The 22386-nt window shown below is 43.0% G+C and overlaps 2 protein-coding genes across 8 annotated transcripts in view; one reads left to right on the top strand and one right to left on the bottom strand.

The window, feature by feature from the left end:
• PPP6R2 (protein phosphatase 6 regulatory subunit 2) overlaps positions 1-22386 on the top strand; it is an 84166-nt gene that overhangs the window by 5468 nt on the left and 56312 nt on the right. For 6 of the 7 annotated variants that reach the window (XM_032647080.1, XM_032647079.1, XM_032647082.1 and 3 more), the window contains exons 2-3: positions 12284-12410; positions 16318-16431. The gene's annotated coding sequence lies outside the window, so the exon portion shown is untranslated. The remainder of the gene's footprint in view (positions 1-12283; positions 12411-16317; positions 16432-22386) is intronic. The other variant, XM_032647076.1, reaches the window with a different exon arrangement.
• On the bottom strand, positions 1649-2462 carry LOC116760450 (ATP synthase subunit g, mitochondrial-like; the record flags this gene model as incomplete). The annotated part of the gene is made up of 1 exon (XM_032645299.1): positions 1649-2462. A coding segment is annotated over one exon (348 nt), but the record flags the coding sequence as incomplete, so codon positions are not given.

Below are 22386 nucleotides of genomic sequence, written 5' to 3'. Positions count from 1 at the left end.
CACTGCACCAACAGGGAAGTCCCCCCAATGGTATTTTTTTACGAGCAGAAAATTTTAATTTGGATGAAGTCAAAACTGGTCAATATTTTATTTTTACGGTTTTTATGTGTTGTAAGACAATTGTGCCTATACCAGAATTGTGAAGATACTGTCCGATGTTTTGTCTTTGTAGAAGCTTTATAGTGGTAGCTTTTGTATTCAGGTTTATGATTCCTCTTTTTCTTTTATTTTTTTAAAAAATATTTACTTATTTATTTTTGTATTTATTTATTTGGCTGCGCCGGGTCTTGTATTTATTTATTTATTTGGCTGCGGCACGTGGGCTCTTAGTTGCGGCATGCAGGATCTAGTTCACCGACCAGGGATCAAACCCAGGCCCTCTGCATTGGGAGCATGGGGTCTTAACCACTGGACCACCAGGGAAGTCCCGCTCTTTTTCTTTTAAACAGCTTTATTGAGATACAAATGACGTATAATAAACTACACATGTTTAAAGTGTAAAATTTTATAAGTTTTGACATATGTGTACACCTGTGAAATCATCACCACAGTCAAGGTAGGGAATGTATCCATCGTTTCTCAAATTTCCTAATGCCCCTTTGGATCGCTCCTTCCCACTCTTTTTTGCCCTTCCACGTCCAAGCAAATACTGATCTCCTTTATGAATGATCTATCTTGCATGATTTTTTGTGTGAGGTGGAAAAAGGGTACATTTTTTTCCCCGTATGAGTTACACAATCATTCTAGCATCGTTTGTTGAGAACTCTTTTTCCTCCTTTAAATTGCATGGGAGCGTTCGTTGTAAATTAATTGAACATGTGTATGCAGGCTTATTTCTGGGCTTTTTGTTATGTTACATTGGTCTATATTTCTATCCTGTGCCAACACCATGCTGTCTTAATGTCTGTAATTTTATGGTCAGTCCGTAAATCAGGTAGTGTGAGACCTCCACCTTTATTCCTGTGCAAAATTATCTTGCCAGTTGTAGAATAAGCTCTTCAATTTGGATAGGAATTTTTGCTGGAGTTTGGTTGGGATTACTTTTTTTTTTTTTAACCAATCACTTGTATTTATTTCAGGACATAATATACTATTTTGACCCATGGACGCTACTAAACTATAATCCTGTTAAATATCTATAGGATACTTTATTTTTGTAAAGATAAGTCTTTAAAGAAAAAGAGATTAATAACATATCAAAATTAGATTGAAAACATAGGTCATTGCTTTCATTCTCTGTCCTAGTGTTAAAGGTGTTACAAAGACACACAGAATATCACGTGGCTGGTCTCTTTTGGGGAAGCTATATTCAAATTGACAAAAAGTACCCCTACATTTACAGACACAGCTGTTGTCCAAGGGGTCTTTCTATGATTTTAGCAAAGAAAAACAGTCCAGGGGCTTCCGTGGTGGCGCAGTGGTTGAGAATCTGCCTGCCGATGCCGGGGACATGGGTTCGAGCCCTGGTCTGGGACATGCCGCGGAGCGACTGGGCCTGTGAGCCACAATTACTGAGCCTGCGCATCTGGAGCCCGTGCTCTGCAACAAGAGAGGCCGCGACAGTGAGAGCCCTGAGCACCACGATGAAGAGTGGCCCCCGTTTGCCACAACTAGAGAAAGCCCTCGCACAGAAACGAAGACCCAACACAGCCATAAATAAATAAATAAAAATTAAAAAAAAAACAGTCCAAATTGTATTCTTTATACTAGGTGATTTAAGTAGTATATACCATGTTTGGCACATGGTATTATTTTTCTCCTACTGGAACAAGTTCTTGTTTTCTCAAAGCCTTTCCCCAGCTTTTCTAAAATTAAGCTTAAATGTTTATTTCAACCCTTCAAAGTAAAATGCTATCCTCATATATACATGTACCAGGTTGGTATATTCATATCTATCCTTTTCAATAGCAGGCTAAGCAAAGACATGGATTTAGAGCTGTATTAATGTATTAAAGCAAAAGACAACCCAACTTAATATCAAGAAAAATTGTGACTTTTCATGTAGTGCTTGACAGAGAAAACACTGATTTTGGCACATTGTCTTATTTTATTCAAGTAGAAGTCTGCTTACACATGGTCCAAGAACACCCAAATAACAAAGCAAAGATTGGTCTTCAAACATAGCCAATGATGCCACGCTTGCCTATGATCTCGCCAACATAAAACCACATCCACATCTCAGTGGCCACCAAACCATTCAGTAGAGCTTCCTGAACTGTTAGCTGTTTGAAGCTACCGGTTTGAGCACTATTGATAATTTTTTTCAAGCTTTGAATAGCTGTAGGGATCTCAGCAGGGGTTGGAGGAACCAGCTCAACCTTGACATAGTGCCAAAATGTGGCCAGTCGAGGCTTCGAGTAAGTCACAGCAGCGCTGACCAGCGCCAGGGCCTTCTCTGTGAGGTTACGGACAAACTGGGCCGTGCTTCCATGATGGAAAGCCCGTCGTGCCGACTGCGGTTGGGATTACGTTGAATCTATAGATCACTTAGAATTGAGTTACTAACTTTGAGTCTTCTGTGCAAATGGTATATCTCTCCATTTATTTAAATTTTCCTTAATTTTTCTCAGCAACGTTTTGTAATTTTCAGTGTGAAAAGTACACTTTTTTCGTTAAGTATGTTTGTAGGTACTTGATATTTTTGATGTTATTTAAAATATTTTAATATTGTTTTTCAACTACTTGTTTTTTTAATAAGTATTTTTAAAAATATTTATTTATTTATTTTATTTTGGCTGCACCGGGTCTTAATTGTGGCACGTGGCATCTTAGTCGCGACATGCGGGATCTTTTAGTTGCAGCATGCGGGCTTCTTAGTTGCGGCATGTGGATTCTTAGTTGTGGCATGCATGAGGGATCTAGTTCCCCGACCAGGGATCAAACCCGGGCCCCCTGCATTGGGAGCTCGGAGTCTTGCCCACTGGACCACCAGGGAAGTCCCTGAACTACTTAATGTACAAAAACACAGTTGGTTTATGAATACTTACCATGTACCTTACAACTTTGCTCAATTCACTTATCAGTTCTCATGGTAGGTTTGTATATTTCTTGTGTTTTCTGTCTATATAATCATATCATCTGTGAATAAAGACAGTTTTTCTTTCCAGTTACTATGCCTTTTATTTGTTTTTCTTTGTAGTACCAGCTAGAACCTCTAATACAATGTTGAATGGAAGTGGTGATAGTGGATCTTCATTGGTTGAGGAGGTTGCTTTCTGGTTCTATTTTATGGAAAGTTTTTACCATGAAGGGGTGTTGGAGTTTGTCAAATGCCTTTTCTACATTTGTTGGGATGATTATTTGGTTTCTGTCCTTTATCCTATCAATATGATGCGTTGTATTAATTAATTTTCAGATGTTAAAGCAATTTTTCATTCTTAGGATAAATCCCCTTAGTGTGGGGTGTATAATCCTTTTTAAATGTGGCTGAGGGGGAATTCCCTGGCAGTCCAGTGGTTCGGGCTCCGCGCTTCCTTTGCAGGGGGCACGGGTTCGACCTGGTCAGGGAACTAAGATCCCACATGCCGTGTGGCACAGCCAAAAAACAAAACAAAAAAAAGTGGCTAGGGCTTCCCTGGTGGCGCAGTGGTTGAGAGTCCACCTGCTGATGCAGGGGACACGGGTTCGTGCTCTGGTCCGGGAAGATCCCACGTGCCGCGGAGCGGCTGGGCCTGTGAGTCATGGCCGCTGAGCCTGCGTGTCCAGAGCCTGTGCTCCGCAACGGGAGAGGCCACAACAGTGAGAGACCCGCATACCGCAAAAAAAAAAAAAAAAAAAAAGTGGCTAGATTTGGTTTACTAGTGTTTTGTTAAGGATTTTTGCATATATTATATATATTCATGTGATATTTGTGTATGACCTTTTTTCCCCGTATGATACCTTTTTTAAAAAAAATTTTTTATTTATTTTTGGCTGTGTTGGGTCTTTGTTGCTGTGCGTGGGCTTTCTCTAGTTGCGGCGAGTGGGGGCTACTCCTCGTTGCGGTGCGTGGACTTTTCATTGCGGTCGGTGGCTTCTCTTGTTGTGGAGCACAGGCTCTAGGCACGTAGGCTTCAGTAGTTGTGGCTCACGAGCTCAGTAGTTGTGGCTTGCGGGCTCTAGAGCACAGGCTCAGTAGTTGTGGCGCATGGGCTTAGCTGCTCCGGGGCATGTGGGATCTTCCCAGACTAGGGCTTGAACCTGTGTTGGCAGGTGGATTCTTAACCACTATGCCGCCAGGGAAGTCCCTCCCGTATGATATCTTTTGTTTTGGTATCAGGGTATTACCGGCCCCAGAGAGTGAGTTGGGAAGGTCTTCATTTCTTTTTGTAGATTGGATTTCTGTATGGGATCCTATTCCTTTGGCTTGAAGCACTTCCTTCAGTATTTTGCATGTTGTGGGTATACTGGGGACAGAATCACTCAACTTTTGTTTGTCTGAAAAAGTCTTCATTTGCCCTTCAGTTTTGAAGGATATTTTTGCTGGATAATTCTAGGTTGACAGCTTTTTTCCCCAGCACTTTGAAAAAGTTATTCTGTTGTCTTTTAGTTTCTGTTGTTTCAGATGGGGGATCAGCTATCATTTTTACTTTTGTTTACCTGATACACTTTTTCCTGCTGTGTTTAAGATGTATATTTATTTTTATTAAATAAATTCTTTATTAAAAACTTTTCAATTTGGCTATAATCTTCTAGGCGTGCTGTTTTAGTGTTTATCTTTCTTGGATCTGTGGATTGATGTATTTAATCAACTTTGGAAACTTTTTGGCCATTGCCTCATAAATAATTCTTTTGCCTCATCATCTGTCTTCTCTCGGGACTCCAATAAAATAAAATATATTTTATTTTATTTTAATATTTATTTATTTATTTAGGCTGCTCTGGGTCTTAGTTGCAGCACACAGGATTTTTTTTTTTTTTTTTTTTTAGTTGCAGCCTGTGGACTCTTAGTTGCAGTATTCAAACTCTTAGTTGTGGCGTGCATGTAGGATCTAGTTCCCTAGCCAGGGATTGAACCTGGGCCCCATTGAACCCGGGCCCCCTGCATTAGACATGTGGAGTCTTACCCACTGGACCACCAGGGAAGTCCCTCCAGTGATAACTATTTTAGATTGTTTGATGTTGTCCCACAGGTTTCGAACGTGTTGGTATTTTCAAAGTTCTTCTTTCTCTCTTTGTTTACATTTGTATATTTTCTTTTCATCTGTTTTCAAATTCCCTGCTTTTCTTTGTGCTCATTAGGTTATTAATTCCGTCCAGTGACATTTTAATTTCAGATACTGTATTTATTTATTTATTTATTTTGCGGTACGCGGGCCCCTCACTGTTGTGGCCTCTCCCATTGCGGAGCACAGGCTCCAGACGCGCAGGCTCAGCGGCCATGGCTCACGGGCCCAGCCGCTCCACGGCATGTGGGATCTTCCTGGACCGGGGCACGAACCCGTGTCCCCTGCATCGGCAGGTGGACTCTCAACCACTGTGCCACCAGGGAAGCCCTCAGATACTGTATTTTTCAGTTCCAGAATTTCCTTTTGGTTCTTCTTTCAAGTTTGCATTTCCCTGCTAGTATTCTCCACCTGTTCATTTCTTCTGTTCCCTTTTCCTAAAATTTTAAAAAATATTTATAATTGCTGTTTTGACATTTTCATCAGCCAGTTCCAATGTATGGTCATTTTTGGTTCCTGTAGATTGTTTTTTCTCTTGATCATGGGTAATATTTTTCTTCTTTGCACGTGTAATAATTTTTTATTGCAAAATGGACATTGTAGATAGTATACTCTAGAAACTCTGTTTTAGGCTATCTTTCCTTAAAGAGTGTTGAGTTTTGTTAGGGCAGGCTGTTAAATGACTGGAAGATGATCTCCATCCTGTAGGAGCTTTTCTAGGGTAGATCTGTTTTGGCTTTTTACTAAGTTTTAGGGCATAGCTTTTAATTCTGGAACATTGTTTTTACTCCTAAGGCATGGCCTTTCTGGGGTTTTAATAGGAAACCTTTCTACTTTGGCAGAACTTAAACTCCAGGGTCTGTCTCCACTGTACTGGATGGTTGCTGAATCTTGGCTCAGGTCTTTCACCTCACATAGCTGTTTTCAGATATTTAAAGTATATCGTGATGATTTGTTGCAAGTATACAATTAACTAGTTAATTGTCACAGCTAGAGCTACATATATAAACATACACATGTACATTTGGTGATAACAATTAAGCTTCGTCATAGCCGATTTCAATGCATTGTTATTAACTGTAGTCACCATATTCTTTTTTTTTTTTTTTTTTTTTTTTTTTTGCGGTATGTGGGCCTCTCACTGTTGTGGCCTCTCCCGTTGCGGAGCACAGGCTCCGGACGCGCAGGCTCAGCGGCCATGGCTCACGGGCCCAGCTGCTCCGTGGCATGTGGGATCTTCCTGGACCGGGGCACGAACCCGTGTCCCCTGCATCGGCAGGCGGACTCTCAACCACTGCGCCACCAGGGAAGCCCAATCACCATATTCTTATATCCGATCCTCAGACCTTCTTCATCTTATAGCTGAATGTTTGCTCCCTTTTACCAACCTCTCCCTGCACCCCCCTGCCCCATGGCCTCTTTTCTGCTCTCTATTTCTTTGAGTTTGACCTATTTTTCTGCTTGGTTTCTTGGTGTCTCATCCCACCACATGCTGTTTAGGAGTCAGCCAAGGATTTGGGAGGAATTTAATGTAGGTTTGGAGGGGCTCCCTTTTCTGATTTTCCTGTTTGATTTTCAGCCATGCTGGTAGCCCTGAACTCTGGCCTCTTTCCTCCTTGCTCTCCTTCTGACAGAGATCGTGTTCCCTCCAGTTTCTGCATGTTCTTGATTGGTCTCCAGTACCTCCAAATACTTGTTTTTATTTTTTAAAATTAATTAATTTATTTATTTTGGCTGCATTGGGTCTTCGTTGCCACACGCGGGCTTTCTCTAGTTGTGTTGAGCTGGGGCTACTCTGCGTTGTGGTGCACGGGCTTTTCATTGTGGTGGCTTCTCTTGTTGTGGAGCACGGGCTCTAGGCATGTGGGCTTCAGTAGTTGTGGCATGCGGGCTGTGGAGCGCAGGCTCAGTAGTTGTGGCGCACGGGCTTAGTTGCTCCGTGGTGTTTGGGATCTTCCCGGACCAGGGCTCGAACCTGTGTCCCCTGCGTTGGCAGGTGGATTCTTAACCACTGTGCCACCAGGGAAGTCCTAAATATACTCTTAAAATAATGCATTACTTATAGTTATGTAAGTAGTAAAAGAATGAAGTTATGGATACTGCGAATTAATGATTATCTCTGTGGATGAAGGGAGTTGAATAGGTTGTCAATTCTTCAGTGTATTAGAAACTATTTTTTTTAAAGTAGGTGGCATATGTGAGCAAATGGTAACATTTATTAAATCCCAATACACGGATATTTGTTATATTCTTTGGACCTTTTTATATTTTAAATTTTTTCATAATTCAGAATAAATAAAGATATGTAAAACTAGATAATTATAGTGTGTTGATTCTCTGGAAGTGCTCTTGTGAGAGCACTGAGGAAGGACTCAGTGACCTGACAGAAGTGGTTTTTGGTGAATTTCGGACTTGAGGAGCAGACAGGAATTTGCCAGGTAGGAAGATGTGACGAAGGGTTTTCTAGGCAGAGGGGACCCAGGTGCCAAGGTGTCAGCTGTATTTAAGAAGCAGCATATTTAAGAAGCAGTGGGTGCTGGTGTGGTTGGGGAGGTGGGTGGGGATGAGGAAAGAGAACTGAGACTGTGTTGAGTGGTGGCCCCACTTAACGTGGCCTGGTGTCGAGGCTGGCAGTGTGCTCTCTGTTCCCTTTTCCTCTTTTTCTGCCTTTTTTTGGATTAAGAGTATATTTATGATTCTGTTTGGGTCTTCGTATATCTTTCATGTCTCTAACATGTCTAATATTTCCTCTAGGTTTTTGAACATACGGAGTACGGTTACAACAGCTGCTTAACTGTCCTTGTCTATTAATTTTATGATCTGTGTCGTTTCTAGGTTGATTATGGTTTGTGTTTTCCTGCTTCCTTGCATGTCTGGTCATTTTTGATTGGATGCCAAGACACTGTGACTTTTATCTTGTTGGATGCTGGGTATTTTTGTATTTCTATAAATATTCTTGACCTTTGTTCTGGAATGTTGTTAAATTACTCAGAAACAGTTTGATTCTGTGGGTCTGGCTTTTAGGCTTTGTTAGGTGGGACCAGAGTAACGTTGAGTCCGGTGTTGAGTCACTTTGCCCCACCGCTGAGGCAAGAGTCTACTGAGTACTTTGTCCAGTGCCCCGAAGTTAGGAAATTTTCCACTGTGACTGGGAGGAAGAGTAACTCTCCTTGGCCCCGTGTGAAATTGGAGGGTGGTTCCCACTAATCCCTGGCTTGGATGCCTTTCTTACACACTTCCGTTGATCAGTACCTGGCTGGAGCCCGCAGATCCTCAGCGCTGTCTACGACTCTGTCCCTTCCAGTGCTCTGCCTGTGGACTCTAGCGCCTTGGCCTTCCTGGACTCCCAGTGCTGTTTCTTCGCCTCGGGGGACTGCTGGACCCCACCTGGTGTCTCTGCTGTTACCCAGAACTACTTGTCAGGCAGGAGGCTGGGCAGTTAAAGGGCTCCTCTTGTTTCCCTCCTGTCAGGGATCACTGTTCGACACTGCAGGATAGCCAGTGTCTTGAAAACCATTTAATTTGTAAATCTCGTCCCTGTTATTTCGTCTTGGCCAGAAGCAAAAGTATCAAAAACAGGTATTTGAATGAAGGTATTAGGAAGCATAGAAGATAGTGATGGGACCTATGAGAATGCTGACCCCTTTCTAGTTCGGGATGCCTGGGTGGGAGAGCAGAGGTGGCCTTACCTGGGTGGACATGAAGGGAATTCATGTATTTGGGGAAGGAGGTGGGGATAGGGCTTGGGAGAAGGGTGTCACAGGAGAACCAGGCTACAGAATGAGATCCTGAGGGCCTGCTGAGAAGAAGAACCCGCGGGGTCTGGGCTGGAGGACACTGGTGACAGAACGCTCGTACCTGCAGTGGGAGGACGTGGGAGAGGGTGACGCTGCCAGGGAGTGCAAGCACGGGGAGGATGCTCAGAATTTGTGCCCCCTGAGGAGAAGGTGTCACTCATTCCCTGGCTGCGTGTCTGCCGTGATGTCCCGGCTGCTTCGGGTTTCCTCCAGCTCAGACTAAGTAGAATTGGTCAAGAACATGTATGGTATAGAAGCACTGGTTCAAAGTCAGAATGTAGAGGTCTTAGGGCCCTTACAGAGATACTTCCTTATTTTGAAACTGTATAAAGTGCTGAAAAGCCAATGTTGAATTATTTAGCTTAATAATTTTGAAATGTTAGCTGTGCCAACTTTAAAAGTAAAACAGCCAGTTATTTTACCAGCAAAATGGGTTTCTTTGGGAATAGCAGAGAGTTGCAATTCAGCACAAGCAAGCGATAGCGAAAGCCATAGGCAAGTCTCACGAACAAAGCAGAGGAAGGTTACTTCGTAGAGAAAAAGGAGGAGGTTGGTAGGGGCTATTTTGAACAAAAGTCCATTGGAGGAAAGTGAGAGTTCAGGGTGGTGATGGTTTCTCACTGGCTGAGTTGCTGGGCAAACGGGAAACCTTCCTCCATGGGGGTCTGTGGTTGAGGCTGAGTAGCAGTGGGTGAGGGCTCCCCTTCTGGCCTCCTGACTCTATTGTAAAGGAAGTTTCCTTTGTTCCGTTTCACAGATGTAAAAAGATTTTCCTATTTTAGGAGATAACACTGACTTATTCCTGGCTTAGTAGCACAACTTCGAGTGCCTTTTTTTTTGCTTGACTTTTATATGAAATTTTAAACTACACAAATGTACAGAAAACATAATGAACACCCACGCACTCATCTCCCAGCTTTATCAGTGATTGGTACTTTGCCAGTTATTATTATTATTTTTTAATCTGTCCCTTTTTCTCTCATACTTTTTTTTTAATGTTGTGAACTGTCTATTTTTTTAAAAAACATCATTATTGGAGTATAATTGCTTTACAGTGTTGTGTTAGTTTCTGCTGTATAATAAAGTGAATCAGCTACATGCATACGTATATCCCCACATCCCCTCCCTCTTGCGTCTCCCTCTCACCCTCCTTATCCCACCCCTCTAGATGGTCACAAAGCACTGAGCTTATTATCTCCCCGTGCCATGCAGCTGCTTCCCAGTAGCTATCTATTTTACGTTTGGTAGTGTATATATGTCAGTGCCATTCTCTAACTTCGTCCCAGCTTACCCTTCCCCCTCCCCATATCCTTAAGTCCATTCTCTACGTCTGTGTCTTTATTCCTGCCCTGCCCCTAGGTTCTTCAGAACCATTTTTCTTTTTAGATTCCATATATATGTGTTAGTATGTGGTATTTGTTTTTCTCTTTCTGACTTACTTCACTCTGTATGACAGACTCTAGGTCCATCCACCTCACTACAGATAACTCAATTTCGTTTCTTTTTATGGCTGAGTAATATCTCTCTTACACTTTTTTTTTTTTTTTTTTTTTTTTTTGCGGTATGCGGGCCTCTCACTGTTGTGGCCTCTCCCGTTGCGGAGCACAGGCTCCGGACGCGCAGGCTCAGCGGCCATGGCTCACGGGCCCAGCCGCTCCGCGGCATGTGGGATCCTCCCAGACCAGGGCACGAACCCGTGTCCCCTGCATTGGCAGGCGGACTCTCAACCACTGCGCCACCAGGGAAGCCCTCTCTCTTACACTTTTAAAATTTGTTTGGTTCTTGTGTTTGGTTCTTGTGTTTCGGTGGAGTGTTTTAAAAGTAAATCCAAGAAATAATGTCATTTCACCCATGAATACTTCACTTTTTCTCTCTAACAGATAAGGGAAGTTTTTATTTTTAAAAACATAGTGGTCATGTCACTTTTACAACTAAGAGATTTACAGTAATTCCTTAATACCATCTAATACCAGTCCATATTCAGATTTCCCCAATAGCTTCAAAAATATACTCTTTGAGTTGATTCATTTTAATTGGACCCAAACAAGATCTAAATATTATATTTGATGATTAGGTCTCTTAGGGCTCTTATATTCTAGAACAGTCACCCCTCCTATTGCTAAAGTATAATTTTCAAAAGGTAAAATCATTGGGCTTCCCTGGTGGCACAGTGGTTAAGAATCCACCTGCCAGTGCAGGGGACACGGGTTCGAGCCCTGGTCCGGGAAGATCCCACATGCCACGGAGCAACTACGCCCGTGCGCCACAACTGCTGAGCCTGCGCTCTAGAGCCTGCAAACCACAACTGCTGAAGCCTGCACGCCTAGAGCCCATGCTCCGCAACGAGAAGCCAACTGCAATGAGAAGCCCGCGCACCGCAGCGAAGAGTAGCCCCCACTCGCCGCAACTAGAGAAAGCCCGCGCACAGCAACGAAGACCCAACGCGGCCAAAAAAATAAATTAAAAAAAAATTAAGTTTTTAGAAAAAGGTAAAATCATGACTTCCATGCAAATACAGAACGAACAGTCCTGTGCTCTGCTGGTCTGTGTTGTTGTTTTTTTTAAAATAAATTTGTTTATTTTATTTTTTAATTTTTTTGGCTGCATTGGTTCTTCGTTGCTGCACGCAGGTTTTCTCTAGTTGTGGTGAGCTGGGGCTACTCTTTGTTGTGGCGCGTAGGCTTCTCATTGCGGTGGCTTCTCTTGTTGCAGAGCACGGGCTCTAGGCGCATGGGCTTCAGTAGTTGTAGCGCACGGGCTTAGTTGCTCCGCGGCATGTGGGATCTTCCCAGGCCAGGGCTCGAACCCGTGTCCCCTGCATTGGCAGGCGGATTCTTAACCACTGCGCCACCAGGGAAGCCCCCTGGTCTGTGTTTTTTGTTGCATGCCTTGAAGTCAGTCCTTTCGCCAAGGAGCGCTAGTCACGTTATTTGGCAATGGTGTTAGGGATCACATCTGGAGCACTTTGGAGCACTTTTCTTCTAGAAGTTGTGATGGATCATCAGTGAGCCGTCCAGTCATCTTGTGACCAGGATATGTGTCTCTTGATAGTTATAGTGTATCGGCATGAAACTAGACAACTTCACAGAGATCCTTCTCATGTCCTTAAATTCCAACCATTGAGTTAGTTAACCAGATTTAAAGTGGGTGTGTATCATTGGTACCAATGTCTGTAGAACAGGCATGGACAAGGGAGTTTTTAGATCCTTAATCATGAAATGTTCTGATAATTTAAATACTGAGTAAAGCTAATGATTTTTGTTTTCCTTTTCCCTATCATTTTGGTGAGTTAACTTTACAGAAGTAGAACTTAAAATAAGTTTTTTTCCTCTTATTTTTCAGGTGAAGAGATTATAAGTCTACTGAATGAAACAATTTTTCTTCAAGTTGCATATACTCCAAGAGAAAATCCCAGATGTTTTTATATTTTGCCTAAATACAAAATTTAAACAAGGAGTTTCCCCAGAAGGTGAGATAATTGTTTTTGATTCTGTTTTATTGTGTAATTTATGCAAATATACTGTATAAGGGGACATTCGAAGATGGATGACAACACGAATTTTAGTTTTGAAGATGTGCATATAGTGTCCTGACTTCTAGGGATTCTTGACCCTCCTGTGTCTGGTTTTGAGATGCTGTGTTGTGGAAAAGTTACTTGGTCTCTCCAAGCCAAAGGGTAATCCAAATAAAACAGGGACAGTCATGCATGTGTAGTGAGGAACATGCCGTGTCTCACCCGTGGGGAATAGGTGAGATAGGCTTATATGTGTTATGGCCGCCATCAGAACACATTCCAAGTAGAAGCTGAAAAGGGGGGGAGGGGCTTGTGCCTCCAGCTGTAGTAGATGCCCCTAAAAGGTTTGCCCATTGCAATCTGATTAGATGCTGGATAAATTACAGTAGGTACAACTTCCCGGGAGCACTTCGGTGCTTAAAAATTAAGCTAACTCTTCAAAAGCCAAAAGAGAAAAAGAAAAGAAAAGAAACAGTGAGTATTATGATAGCACTCTTTTGTTCCTTGCTGAAGAGAAGATAAATCCTTTTCAGAGCAAAGCATACTCAGTGTAGGCCCTCGGGATTTCTGTAGATTACGTTTAAGCAAGCTTCATTCTATATTCAGGGCACACACCATTGTGAGGAGTTGGCAGAATTAGATACCCCAAGGTCTGCAGGTATTGGATAATCAGATGCAGTATATATAATAATGTATGAAATTTTTGAAGAAATACAAAATAGAATAAAAATTAGTAATGAAGACCAAGGTATCAAAATGATTCCAAGTAGAACTTTCAGAAATGAAAAATAAGTTGAAATTAAAAACAATATATGTGAATTAAATAAATTAAACATGGCTGAAGGCAGAATTAGTGAACTGGAATATATACGTGAAGAAATTATCCAGTGTGCAGCATTGAGAGATGGGAGATGGAAAGTGAGACTAGCTAAGTGGAGGGTAGGATAAAAGTGTGCTGTGACTGTGTAGTTGGAATCCCAGGATGGAAAAGTAGGGAGAAGGAAGAGAGGCGTTATTCAAAGTGTTAATAGTGTTGACTTTTCAGAAACTAATGAGAGAGAAATCTGTAGATTTAGGAAGCACACTATGTCCTAAACAGTATAAGTAAAAGGAAACCCACAGCCATGCACTGAAATTGTATAACAACAAAGACAAAAAGACCTTAAGCCAGAGGTAAAAGAGAGATTACCTACAAAGGAGTGTCTGTTAGGTTGACAACGGATGTGTCATTAGCATGAATAGAGGCCACTAGAGAGTGGAGTAAGTCCTCAAAGTGATGAGAGAATATAAACTTCAGTATAGAATTGTGTATCAGGTATATTTTACAGAAAAACATCGGTGTTTTTATGTATTTGGTAATTGTTAGGCTAGATTATTTGGACTACCTGCTATCCTCCCATCCCCCATGCTGTGGAAAACAATTAAAATTGTTGGATTAAAGAAAAAAATCAAGGGCTTCCCTGGTGGCGCAGTGGTTGGGAATCCACCTGCCAATGCAGGGGACACGGGTTCGAGCCCTGGTCCGGGAAGATCCCACATGCCATGGAGCAGCTGAGCCTGGGTGCCGCAACTACTGAGCCTGTGCTCTAGAGCCCGTGAGCTACAAGTACTGAAGCCCGAGCGCCTAGAGCCCGTGCTCCACAACAGGAGAAGCTGCTGCAATAAAAAGCCCGTGCACTGCAACAAAGAGTAGCCCCCGCTCTCCGCAATTAGAGAAAAGCCTGCATGCAGTAACGAAGACCCAATGCAGCCAAAGAGAAAAAAAAAAAAGAAAAGAAAACAATCAGAAAGACTGACAATATTGCAAGGAAGTTTTAAACCAAAATATAACAAAGGAAGAACCCAGAAAGGTAATTTAAACACCATAGGATGGAATCTGCCTTTGCCTTAAGGACATTTGCTGATTTGGACAAAGTGGGGCTTTGATTTCTGAGTCCTTGCCGGCCTCTGAAGTGAAGTCCTCTCAAGGTAGAGAACCTAAAAGGGGCCCTCCTCATATTAAATGGGCTCTGAAAGTCTGTACCCTCAGAGGCAGGGTGAGCTAGAAGCGTACCTGCCTAACTCCATCTTTGCCCCCAGCTTTTTACTAAATGTAGCAGGAGAAAAGGGGGAGAGTTATGGCTGTGGATCGGCCTTTGGGAGGATTTGTAGCCCAGGTTCATATTACTTCGTAGCTCAGGGAAATGAAGCATGAAGTTAAGGTTTTCTGGTTTGGTAATGCCTTCAGGCAGCAATGGGACCGAACATAAAACCTCTCTGGAGGAAGTTACCATCATCCTAAAATGCAGAAAACACCTATGACTATTTTTTAAGGATGTTGATTAGCACACAGACAAAACTGGACAAGCACACAAGGGAATAAGGCACCATGCATGAAAACCAGTAGAAACAACCCTCCCAAGATTTTAGATTTGGGGATTATCAGAAACAGACTATTGGGACCTCCCCAGTGGTCCAGTGGTAGGACTCCATGCTCCCAGTGCAGGGGGGCCCAGGTTCTGATCCCTTGTCGGGGAACTAGATCCCACATGCATGCTGCAACTAAGAGTTTGCATGCCGCAACTAAGAAGTCTGCATGCTGCAACTAAATATCCCTCGTGCAGCAACTAAGACCCGGCGCAGCCAAAAAGTAAATAAATAAGTATTTTAAAAAAAGAAACAGACTATTAAATAAGCATACTCTTTATTTGTATTTACTTATTTTAAATATATTTATTTATTTATTTTTGGCTGCACAGGTCTTCGTTGCTGTGCACGGGTTTTCTCTAGTTGCGGAGAGCGGGCACTACTCTTCGTTGTGGTGTGTGGGCTTCTCATTGCAGTGGCTTCTCTTGTTGTGGAGCACGGGCTCTAGGTGCACAGGCTTCAGTAGTTGTGGCACATGGGCTCAGTAGTTGTGGCACACGGACTTAGTTGCTCCGCCACGTCCCCTGCATTAGCAGGTGGATTCTTAACCACTGCGCCACGAGGGGCGTCCTGTGGCTGTTCTTTTCACTTCTGATTTTAGATTTTTATTCACCTGTTCCTCCCACCCCACACCCTTCTTTTTGGTCCGCCCCCCCGCCACCCCCAGTGGACTGTGCCCAGTATAGACATGGTCTTGTTTGTTGTTTGACTGATTGTGCAAGTATCCGCTGCTCTCCATGGATTCACATTGTCGCTTTTTTCCAGACCAATAGAATTCCAGTGGTGTGTTGGTAAATGTTTAATATCTGGCTCTCTGGGAGAGTCAAAAACCTCCTGGCCACGGGGCTTCCATGGTGGTGCAGTGGTTAAGAGTCCGCCTGCCAGTGTGGGGGACACAGGTTTTATCCCTGGTCCAGGAAGATCCCACATGCCCCAGAGCAACTAAGCCTGTGAGCCACAACTACTGAGCCTGCGCTCTAGAGCCCGCGTGCCGCAATTACTGAAGCCCACGTGCTCTAGTGCTCGAGTGCTGCAACTACTGAGCTCACGTGCTGCAACCACTGAAGCCCACGCGCCTAGAGCCCGTGCTGCACAACAAGAGAAGCCACCAGGATGAGAAGCCTGCGCATCGCAATGAAGAGTAGCCCCCGCTCGCTGCAACTGGAGAAAGCCTGTGTGCAGGAAGGAAGATCCAATGCAGCCAACAATAAAAATAATAATAAAAAAAAATTTTTAAGTCAAAACCAAAAACCAAACAAAAGCACAAAAACCTCCTGGCTTGTAGCATTTGTCGATTTCTACGGTGCTAATGCTTCTGTCATGTCCAACGTGAGCTACCAGTGTGATGCCACTTGAAGGTGGCACCGGGAGAGGCTCACGGTCAGCTCCCATGAGCAAGTGAGCCCGTGCTCTGTGGCAAGGTGACCTTGTCTCTGTTTCCTTCTCTCCTTTGCAGTCAGGAGACTGAGGAGAAAGTGTGCCAGCCCCTGTTCTGGGCTCTTCATGGGGTAGCTCAGTTCAGCCTCACAGCAGCTCTACGTGGACGGCGCTCCTGGTCCCCCGTTTACAGGTGAGGACGCCAGGGCACAAGAGGTCAGGTCACACAGCAGAGCCAGGACCTCGGTTGTGAATCTTTTAAAAAGCAATTGGTCAGACAGGTGTAGGCTGCATTTCAGATTCTCATTTTCTCTTAGCAACAGTCTCTACTGCAGAATGTTTTTTTCTGAAGGGCTCTGTCCAAGGACCTGCATGATCGTATGGACAGCATTTCTCTGGAAGCTGCCTTGTGTCCGATGGTTATACTAACCAGAAGAAGTAAATGAAGAGGTAGTTCAAGAGGAACTTGAAGTTCCTCTCATTTGGCTGTTGGATAAGAGTCTAGAAGGTGCTGGTAATACTTTGCTTGGCATTCTAGACAGACTGTGGAGGCTGTTGTCCGGATGTGATGGGAATCCTTGTGCTGTGTTGCATCTCACATATAACCAGAGACGTCTCAAGTCAACACGCCAGTTCTGTGAGCCAGTAGCTTGTTCTAAAGATGTGCTGTCAGTGGCGGGCCTCTGGGTCATCTAGGGAAGGAAAATTAGCCTGCCTGTAGGTGAGGGCCAATTAAGAGGATGCTAGCATCCTTTTGGAGAGTAGTGCATAGTTGTTGGGATACAAGAAACGTTTGGAAGGGACTTCCCTGGTGGTCCAGTGGTTAAGAATCCGCCTTCCAATGCAGGGGACACGGGTTCGATCCCTGGTTGGGGAACTAAGATTCCACATGCTGCGGGGCAACTAAGCCCACACGCCACAACCAGAGTGTAGCCTGCTCGCCGCAACGAAAAGTCCTGAGTGCCGGAACTAAGATCCAACGCAGCCAAAAATGAATGAATGAATGGATAAATAAGTAAATATTAAAAAAGAAAGTAGAGTCATCTTGAAACGTTTGGAAAAGAACTATGCAGTATTACCTGAGTAACAGTTCTAGAACCAGTTTAAACCAGTTCCTTAGTTAGTGAAATTAGCTGCGCCTAAACCAATACCATTGCTATGAACTCTTTAAGGGATGCCACTGATGAGATTACGTATTTCTTAAAATGCACGGAAGCACAGAAATGTTGCTACACGAGAGATTCTTGGTTTAATGGCCTCGGTGTGAGCTAGTGAGGCACACAGTCAATCTAAGTGAATGACTTTGAGAGTAACCTATTTTTATTTCAGGTGTCAATGGTAATGTAAATAGAGGTTCTCAGATGCTGGTCTGTATGTAATATTGGTGAGATGAGCAAAGGTGAGCTTTTCTTAAAACTGTATTTTTTTTAAAGTAAGACATGATCCTCAATCCTGATATTATGGCTTTCTTCTTTTGATATTGGAAAAGCCATTGTTGTCTGAATTGAAGGTGATTGTAGATGACAGTTTATCCTTTCCTCCTTTTTTAAAAATTTAATTTAATTAATTTATTTTTGGGAAGCCCCTTTGTGTTTGCTTTTCTTTCTCTCTCTTTCCCTCCCTCCCTCCTCCTGGCTTGGGAGAGTGAAAAAGTTGGCAACCCTGTTAGTTTTCTAAATTAAAAGAAAAGAACTTGGGACTTCGCTGGTGGCGCAGTGGTTAAGAATCTGCCTGCCAGTGCAAGCGACACGGGTTCGATCCCTGGTCCGGGAAGATCCCACATGCCATGGAGCAATTAAGCCCGTGTGCCACAACTATTGAAGCCCGCACACCTAGAGCCCGTGCTCCGCAACAAGAAAAGCCACCGCAATGAGAAGCCTGTGCACTGCAACGAAGAGTAGCCCCCGCTCACCTCAACAAGAGAAAGCCTGCGTGCAGCAACAAAGATCCAATGCAGCCAAAGAGAAAATAAATAAATAAATAAATATATTGGGGGGGGGGGGGGGAAAAAAAAGAAAAGAACTTAACCGGCCTGTGAAATCCCCGTGTCTTGGAACGTTGAGCTGGGCCGACTTTAGCACACAGGCCCTGGGGTAGATAAGTTGGGGCACCAGATTCTGCAGATGGGATGGGTTCTCAGAGGCCCTTGAGTGTCTTACTCTTTTTTACAGGGTGGAAATCCCGCCTAGACTTTCTCTTTTCTGACTTAGGGGTAAATAAGGAGATGTTAGCTTGGTTTATTCTCTCAGACTATAGAAGGTATGAGTAAGTGAGTAGCATCATGATGATTATTTGGGTGAAATTTTGGTTTTATTTGTTGGTCAAGATGTGTTCTGTGTGTGCTCCGGTGCTGTCTTGTGGAACACATAAGATGTACGACCATCCCACCATGAAGGAACCTGCGGCCTGTGGGCTGGTGTGTGCAGACCCAGGCCTGGTGTGCAGTGCTGGCGTCCCGCAGAGCAGCGTAGTGTGGGCGCTCGGCGCATCGAGGCCGCCTCGGTGCTGCTGCGGTGAAACCAGCCAGGCTACGTGGGGGCCTATCAGTACTTCATTCTTTCTTATTACTGAATAACATTCCATTGTATGGATAGACCACATTTTTAAAAAATTTAATTTATTTTATTATTTTTGTCTGCGTTGGGCCTTCGTTGCTGTGTGTGGGCTTTCTCTAGTTGCGGTGAGCGGGGCCCACTCTTTCGTTGCAGTGCACGTGCTTCTCATTGCGGTGGCTTCTCTTGTGGAGCACAGGCTCTAGACATGCAGGCTTCAGTAGTTGTGGCTCACGGGCTCAGTAGTTGTGGCTTGCAGGCTCTAGAGCTCAGGCTCAGTAGTTGTGGCGCACGGGCTTAGTTGCTCTGTGGCATGTGGGATCTTCCCAGACCAGGGCTCAAACCCGTGTCCCCTGCATTAGCAGGCAGATTCTTAGCCACTGTGCCCCCAGGGAAGCCCAGATCCTTTACTTGTTCTAAAATTTGTCTTTTTATTATTGAGTTGTAAGAGTTTTTTATATATTCTAGGTACAAGTCCTTTTTTAGATACATGATTTGCAAAAATTTTCTTTTGTGAAAATGTTCTCCCATGGTGTGGGTTGTCTTTACACTTTCTTAAAGGTGTCATTTGAAGTACAAAACTATTTTTGAGGAAGTCCAGTCCAAGTTATATTTTCTATTGTTGCTTTTGGTGTCATATCTAAGAAACCATCGGCAAATACATGATTTTTTCTTCTAAGAGTTTTATAGTTTTAGCACTTAAATTTAGGTCTTTGATCTATGTTGGTAAGTCTTTGTATACAGTGTGTAAGTAAGGGTCTGCATTTATTCTTTCGCATGCAGATATCTAGTTGTTCCAGCATCATATATTGAAAACACTGTTCTAACCCCCATTGAATTATTCTTTCACCCTTGTCAAAAATCAGTTGACTGTAAATCTGAGTGTTTATTTATTTATTTTTCAATTAATTAACTTATTTTTGGTTGCATTGGGTCCTCGTTGCTGCACACGGGCTTTCTCTAGTTGTGGTGAGTGGGGGCTACTCTTCGTTGCGGTGCGCAGGCTTCTCATTGCGGTGGCTTCTCTTGTTGCAGAGCACGGGCTCTAGGGTGCGCGGGTTTCAGTAGTTGTGGCACATGGGCTCAGTAGTTGTGGCTCGCGGGCTCTAGAGCGCAGGTTCAGTATTTGTGACACACGGGCTTCGTGGCCCCGCAGCATGTGGCATCTTCCCGGACCGGGGCTCGAACCCGTGTCTCCTGCACTGGCAGGCGGATTCTTAACCACTGCGCCACCAGGGAAGCCCATGAGTGTTTACTTCTTGTCTCAATTCTATTCCATCGATCTACATGTCGTTCCTTAGGCCTGTACCACATTGTATTGTTTACTGGAACTTCGTAGTAAATTTTGAAATCAGGAAGAATGAGTCCTCCAGCATTGCTCCTTTTCAAGATTGTTTTGTGTGTTCTGGACCACTTGCATTTCCATATGGATTTTAGGATCAGCTTGTCACTGATTTTTAAAAACTATCCTTGATATATTAACTTCTGTGCTTTATTGTTTGGGGAACACAGTCTGCAAGATAGTGGTCTTTTGGAGTCTATTGAGGCTTCCTTTATTGGTTTAATATGTGGTTTATATTTTTAAATGTTACATGGTGTTTTCGAAAAGAATTTGTATTCTCTGTCCTTTGGGTGTAGAATTTTGTGTCTCTTTTATAGCTTGAGCTTATTAATAGTATTCACCTTTTTAACATTGCAGCTGTAAGAAATAATACAGAGATATCCCAGTTTCGTCCAGTTTCCCCCAGTGGTAATATTTGGCAGAGTTATAGTAGAAAAATCACAACCAGGAATTGACATTGATACAGTCCACTGATCTTACTCATACTTCCTGAGTTGTATTTGTATTGTGTGTGCAGGTGTTTAGTTCTATAGTTTGTCATCTGTGTGGCTGTGTATCCACCATCAAAGACAAAATGCTGAACAGTTCCAAAGCCACGAGGATTCTATCGTTGTGCTTTTACGACCATACTAATTTCCCTCTCTCCACCTACCTGCTCCTCATGCCACTAATTTGTCCTCCATTTCTAAAATTTTTCACTTCAAAAATGTTATATATAAATGGAATCATACAGTATGTAATCTTTGGGGATTGGCTTTTTTTAAAAAACAAAAAATTTATTTATCTATTTTGGCTGTGCCGGGTCTTAGTTGTGACACAAGGGATCTTTGTTGCGGCATGTTTAGTTGAGGCAAGTGGGCTTCTTAGTTGCGGCATGCAGACTTCTTAGTTGCAGCATGTGGACTTCTCAGTTCTGGCGTGCATGCAGGATCTGGTTCCCTGACCAGGGATCAAGCCCATGCCCCCTGCATTGGGAGTGTGGAGTCTTACCCACTGGACCACGAGGGAAGTCCCCAGGATTGGCTTTTTTTTGCTCAGCAATAATTCTCTAGAGCAGGGGTCTCCAAACCCCAGGCTGTGGACCGGTACTGGTCCATGGCATGTTAGGAACCGGGCCACACAGCAGGAGGTGAGCGGCAGTGGGCGAGTGAGTGAAGCTTCATCTGCTGCTTCCCGCCGCTCCCCATTGCTCGCATTACTGCCTGAACCAACCCCCCCACAATCCGTGGAAAAACTGTCTTCCACGAAACTGGTTCCTGGTGCCAAAAAGCTTGGGGACTGCTGCCGTATAGACTCATCCAAGTTGTTGCACGTATCAGTGGTTTGTTCCTTTTGGTTGCTGGGTCACATTCCATGGTATGGATGGACCACACTTTAGCGTTCATGTGTCAAGGACCATCTGGACCAATTCCAGTTTTTGACTTTTTATTTCTCTAGAATAAATGCCCAGGGCCAAGGCATTTTTCATCTATGGATTTCTCTCAGTTGCTGCAATAAAGTTTATAGAAGTTGAACAATACTATAAAATGCCTCTGTCTTTGTGATGGTTATATATTCTTGTCCTATTGTCCCTTTTACTTGTTTATAACATCCTTTGCATCTCACTTTATCTTAACTTTTAGTTTGTCAGACATAAAGACTGTGGCTCAAATTTATTTTGGTTCACATTTGCCTCGTGTATGTTTTTCAGTCTTTTCATTTCTACCTTTTTCAGTTTTTTTAAAGTGTGTCTTTTGTTGGATATTGTTTTTTAAAAATTAAATCTGAGAAAACTCTTTTGCATTGATTAGTTTATCCCATATTCAGTTGTTGAAATTATTATTAGTACTAATTTATTTTTTAAAATTTATTTTTATTGAACTATAGTTGATTTACAGTGTTGTGTATTAGTACTAATTTCTCCATTTTATTTCACATTTTCATTTACTAATACTTTTGCTTTTATTTCTCCTTTCCTGTTTTCCGTTGGATAGATTGTTTTGTTTTAGTGCAGATTAAAATTACACATTCTAACTTATTTGTGCGTGTGTGACCTCCCTGAACTTAAGATCTTTTGTCATGGGTATTTCTTCTTCTCTTTTTTTTTTTTTTAAAGTATGTATTTATTTATTTATTTTGGCTGCGCTGTGTCTTAGTTTTGGCACTCGGGCGCTTCATGGTGGCATGCGGGATCTTTAGTTGTGGCATGCTGACTTCTTAGTTGTGGCATGCGAACTCTTTTTTTTTTTATTTTAATAATGGTTATTTATTTATT

The sequence above is a fragment of the Phocoena sinus genome, chromosome 10 (genome assembly GCF_008692025.1).
Source record: "Phocoena sinus isolate mPhoSin1 chromosome 10, mPhoSin1.pri, whole genome shotgun sequence".
NCBI lineage: Eukaryota > Metazoa > Chordata > Mammalia > Artiodactyla > Phocoenidae > Phocoena > Phocoena sinus.
The sequence above is the reverse complement of the archived record's forward strand: the minus strand, read 5'-3'. Positions and strand labels throughout refer to the sequence as shown.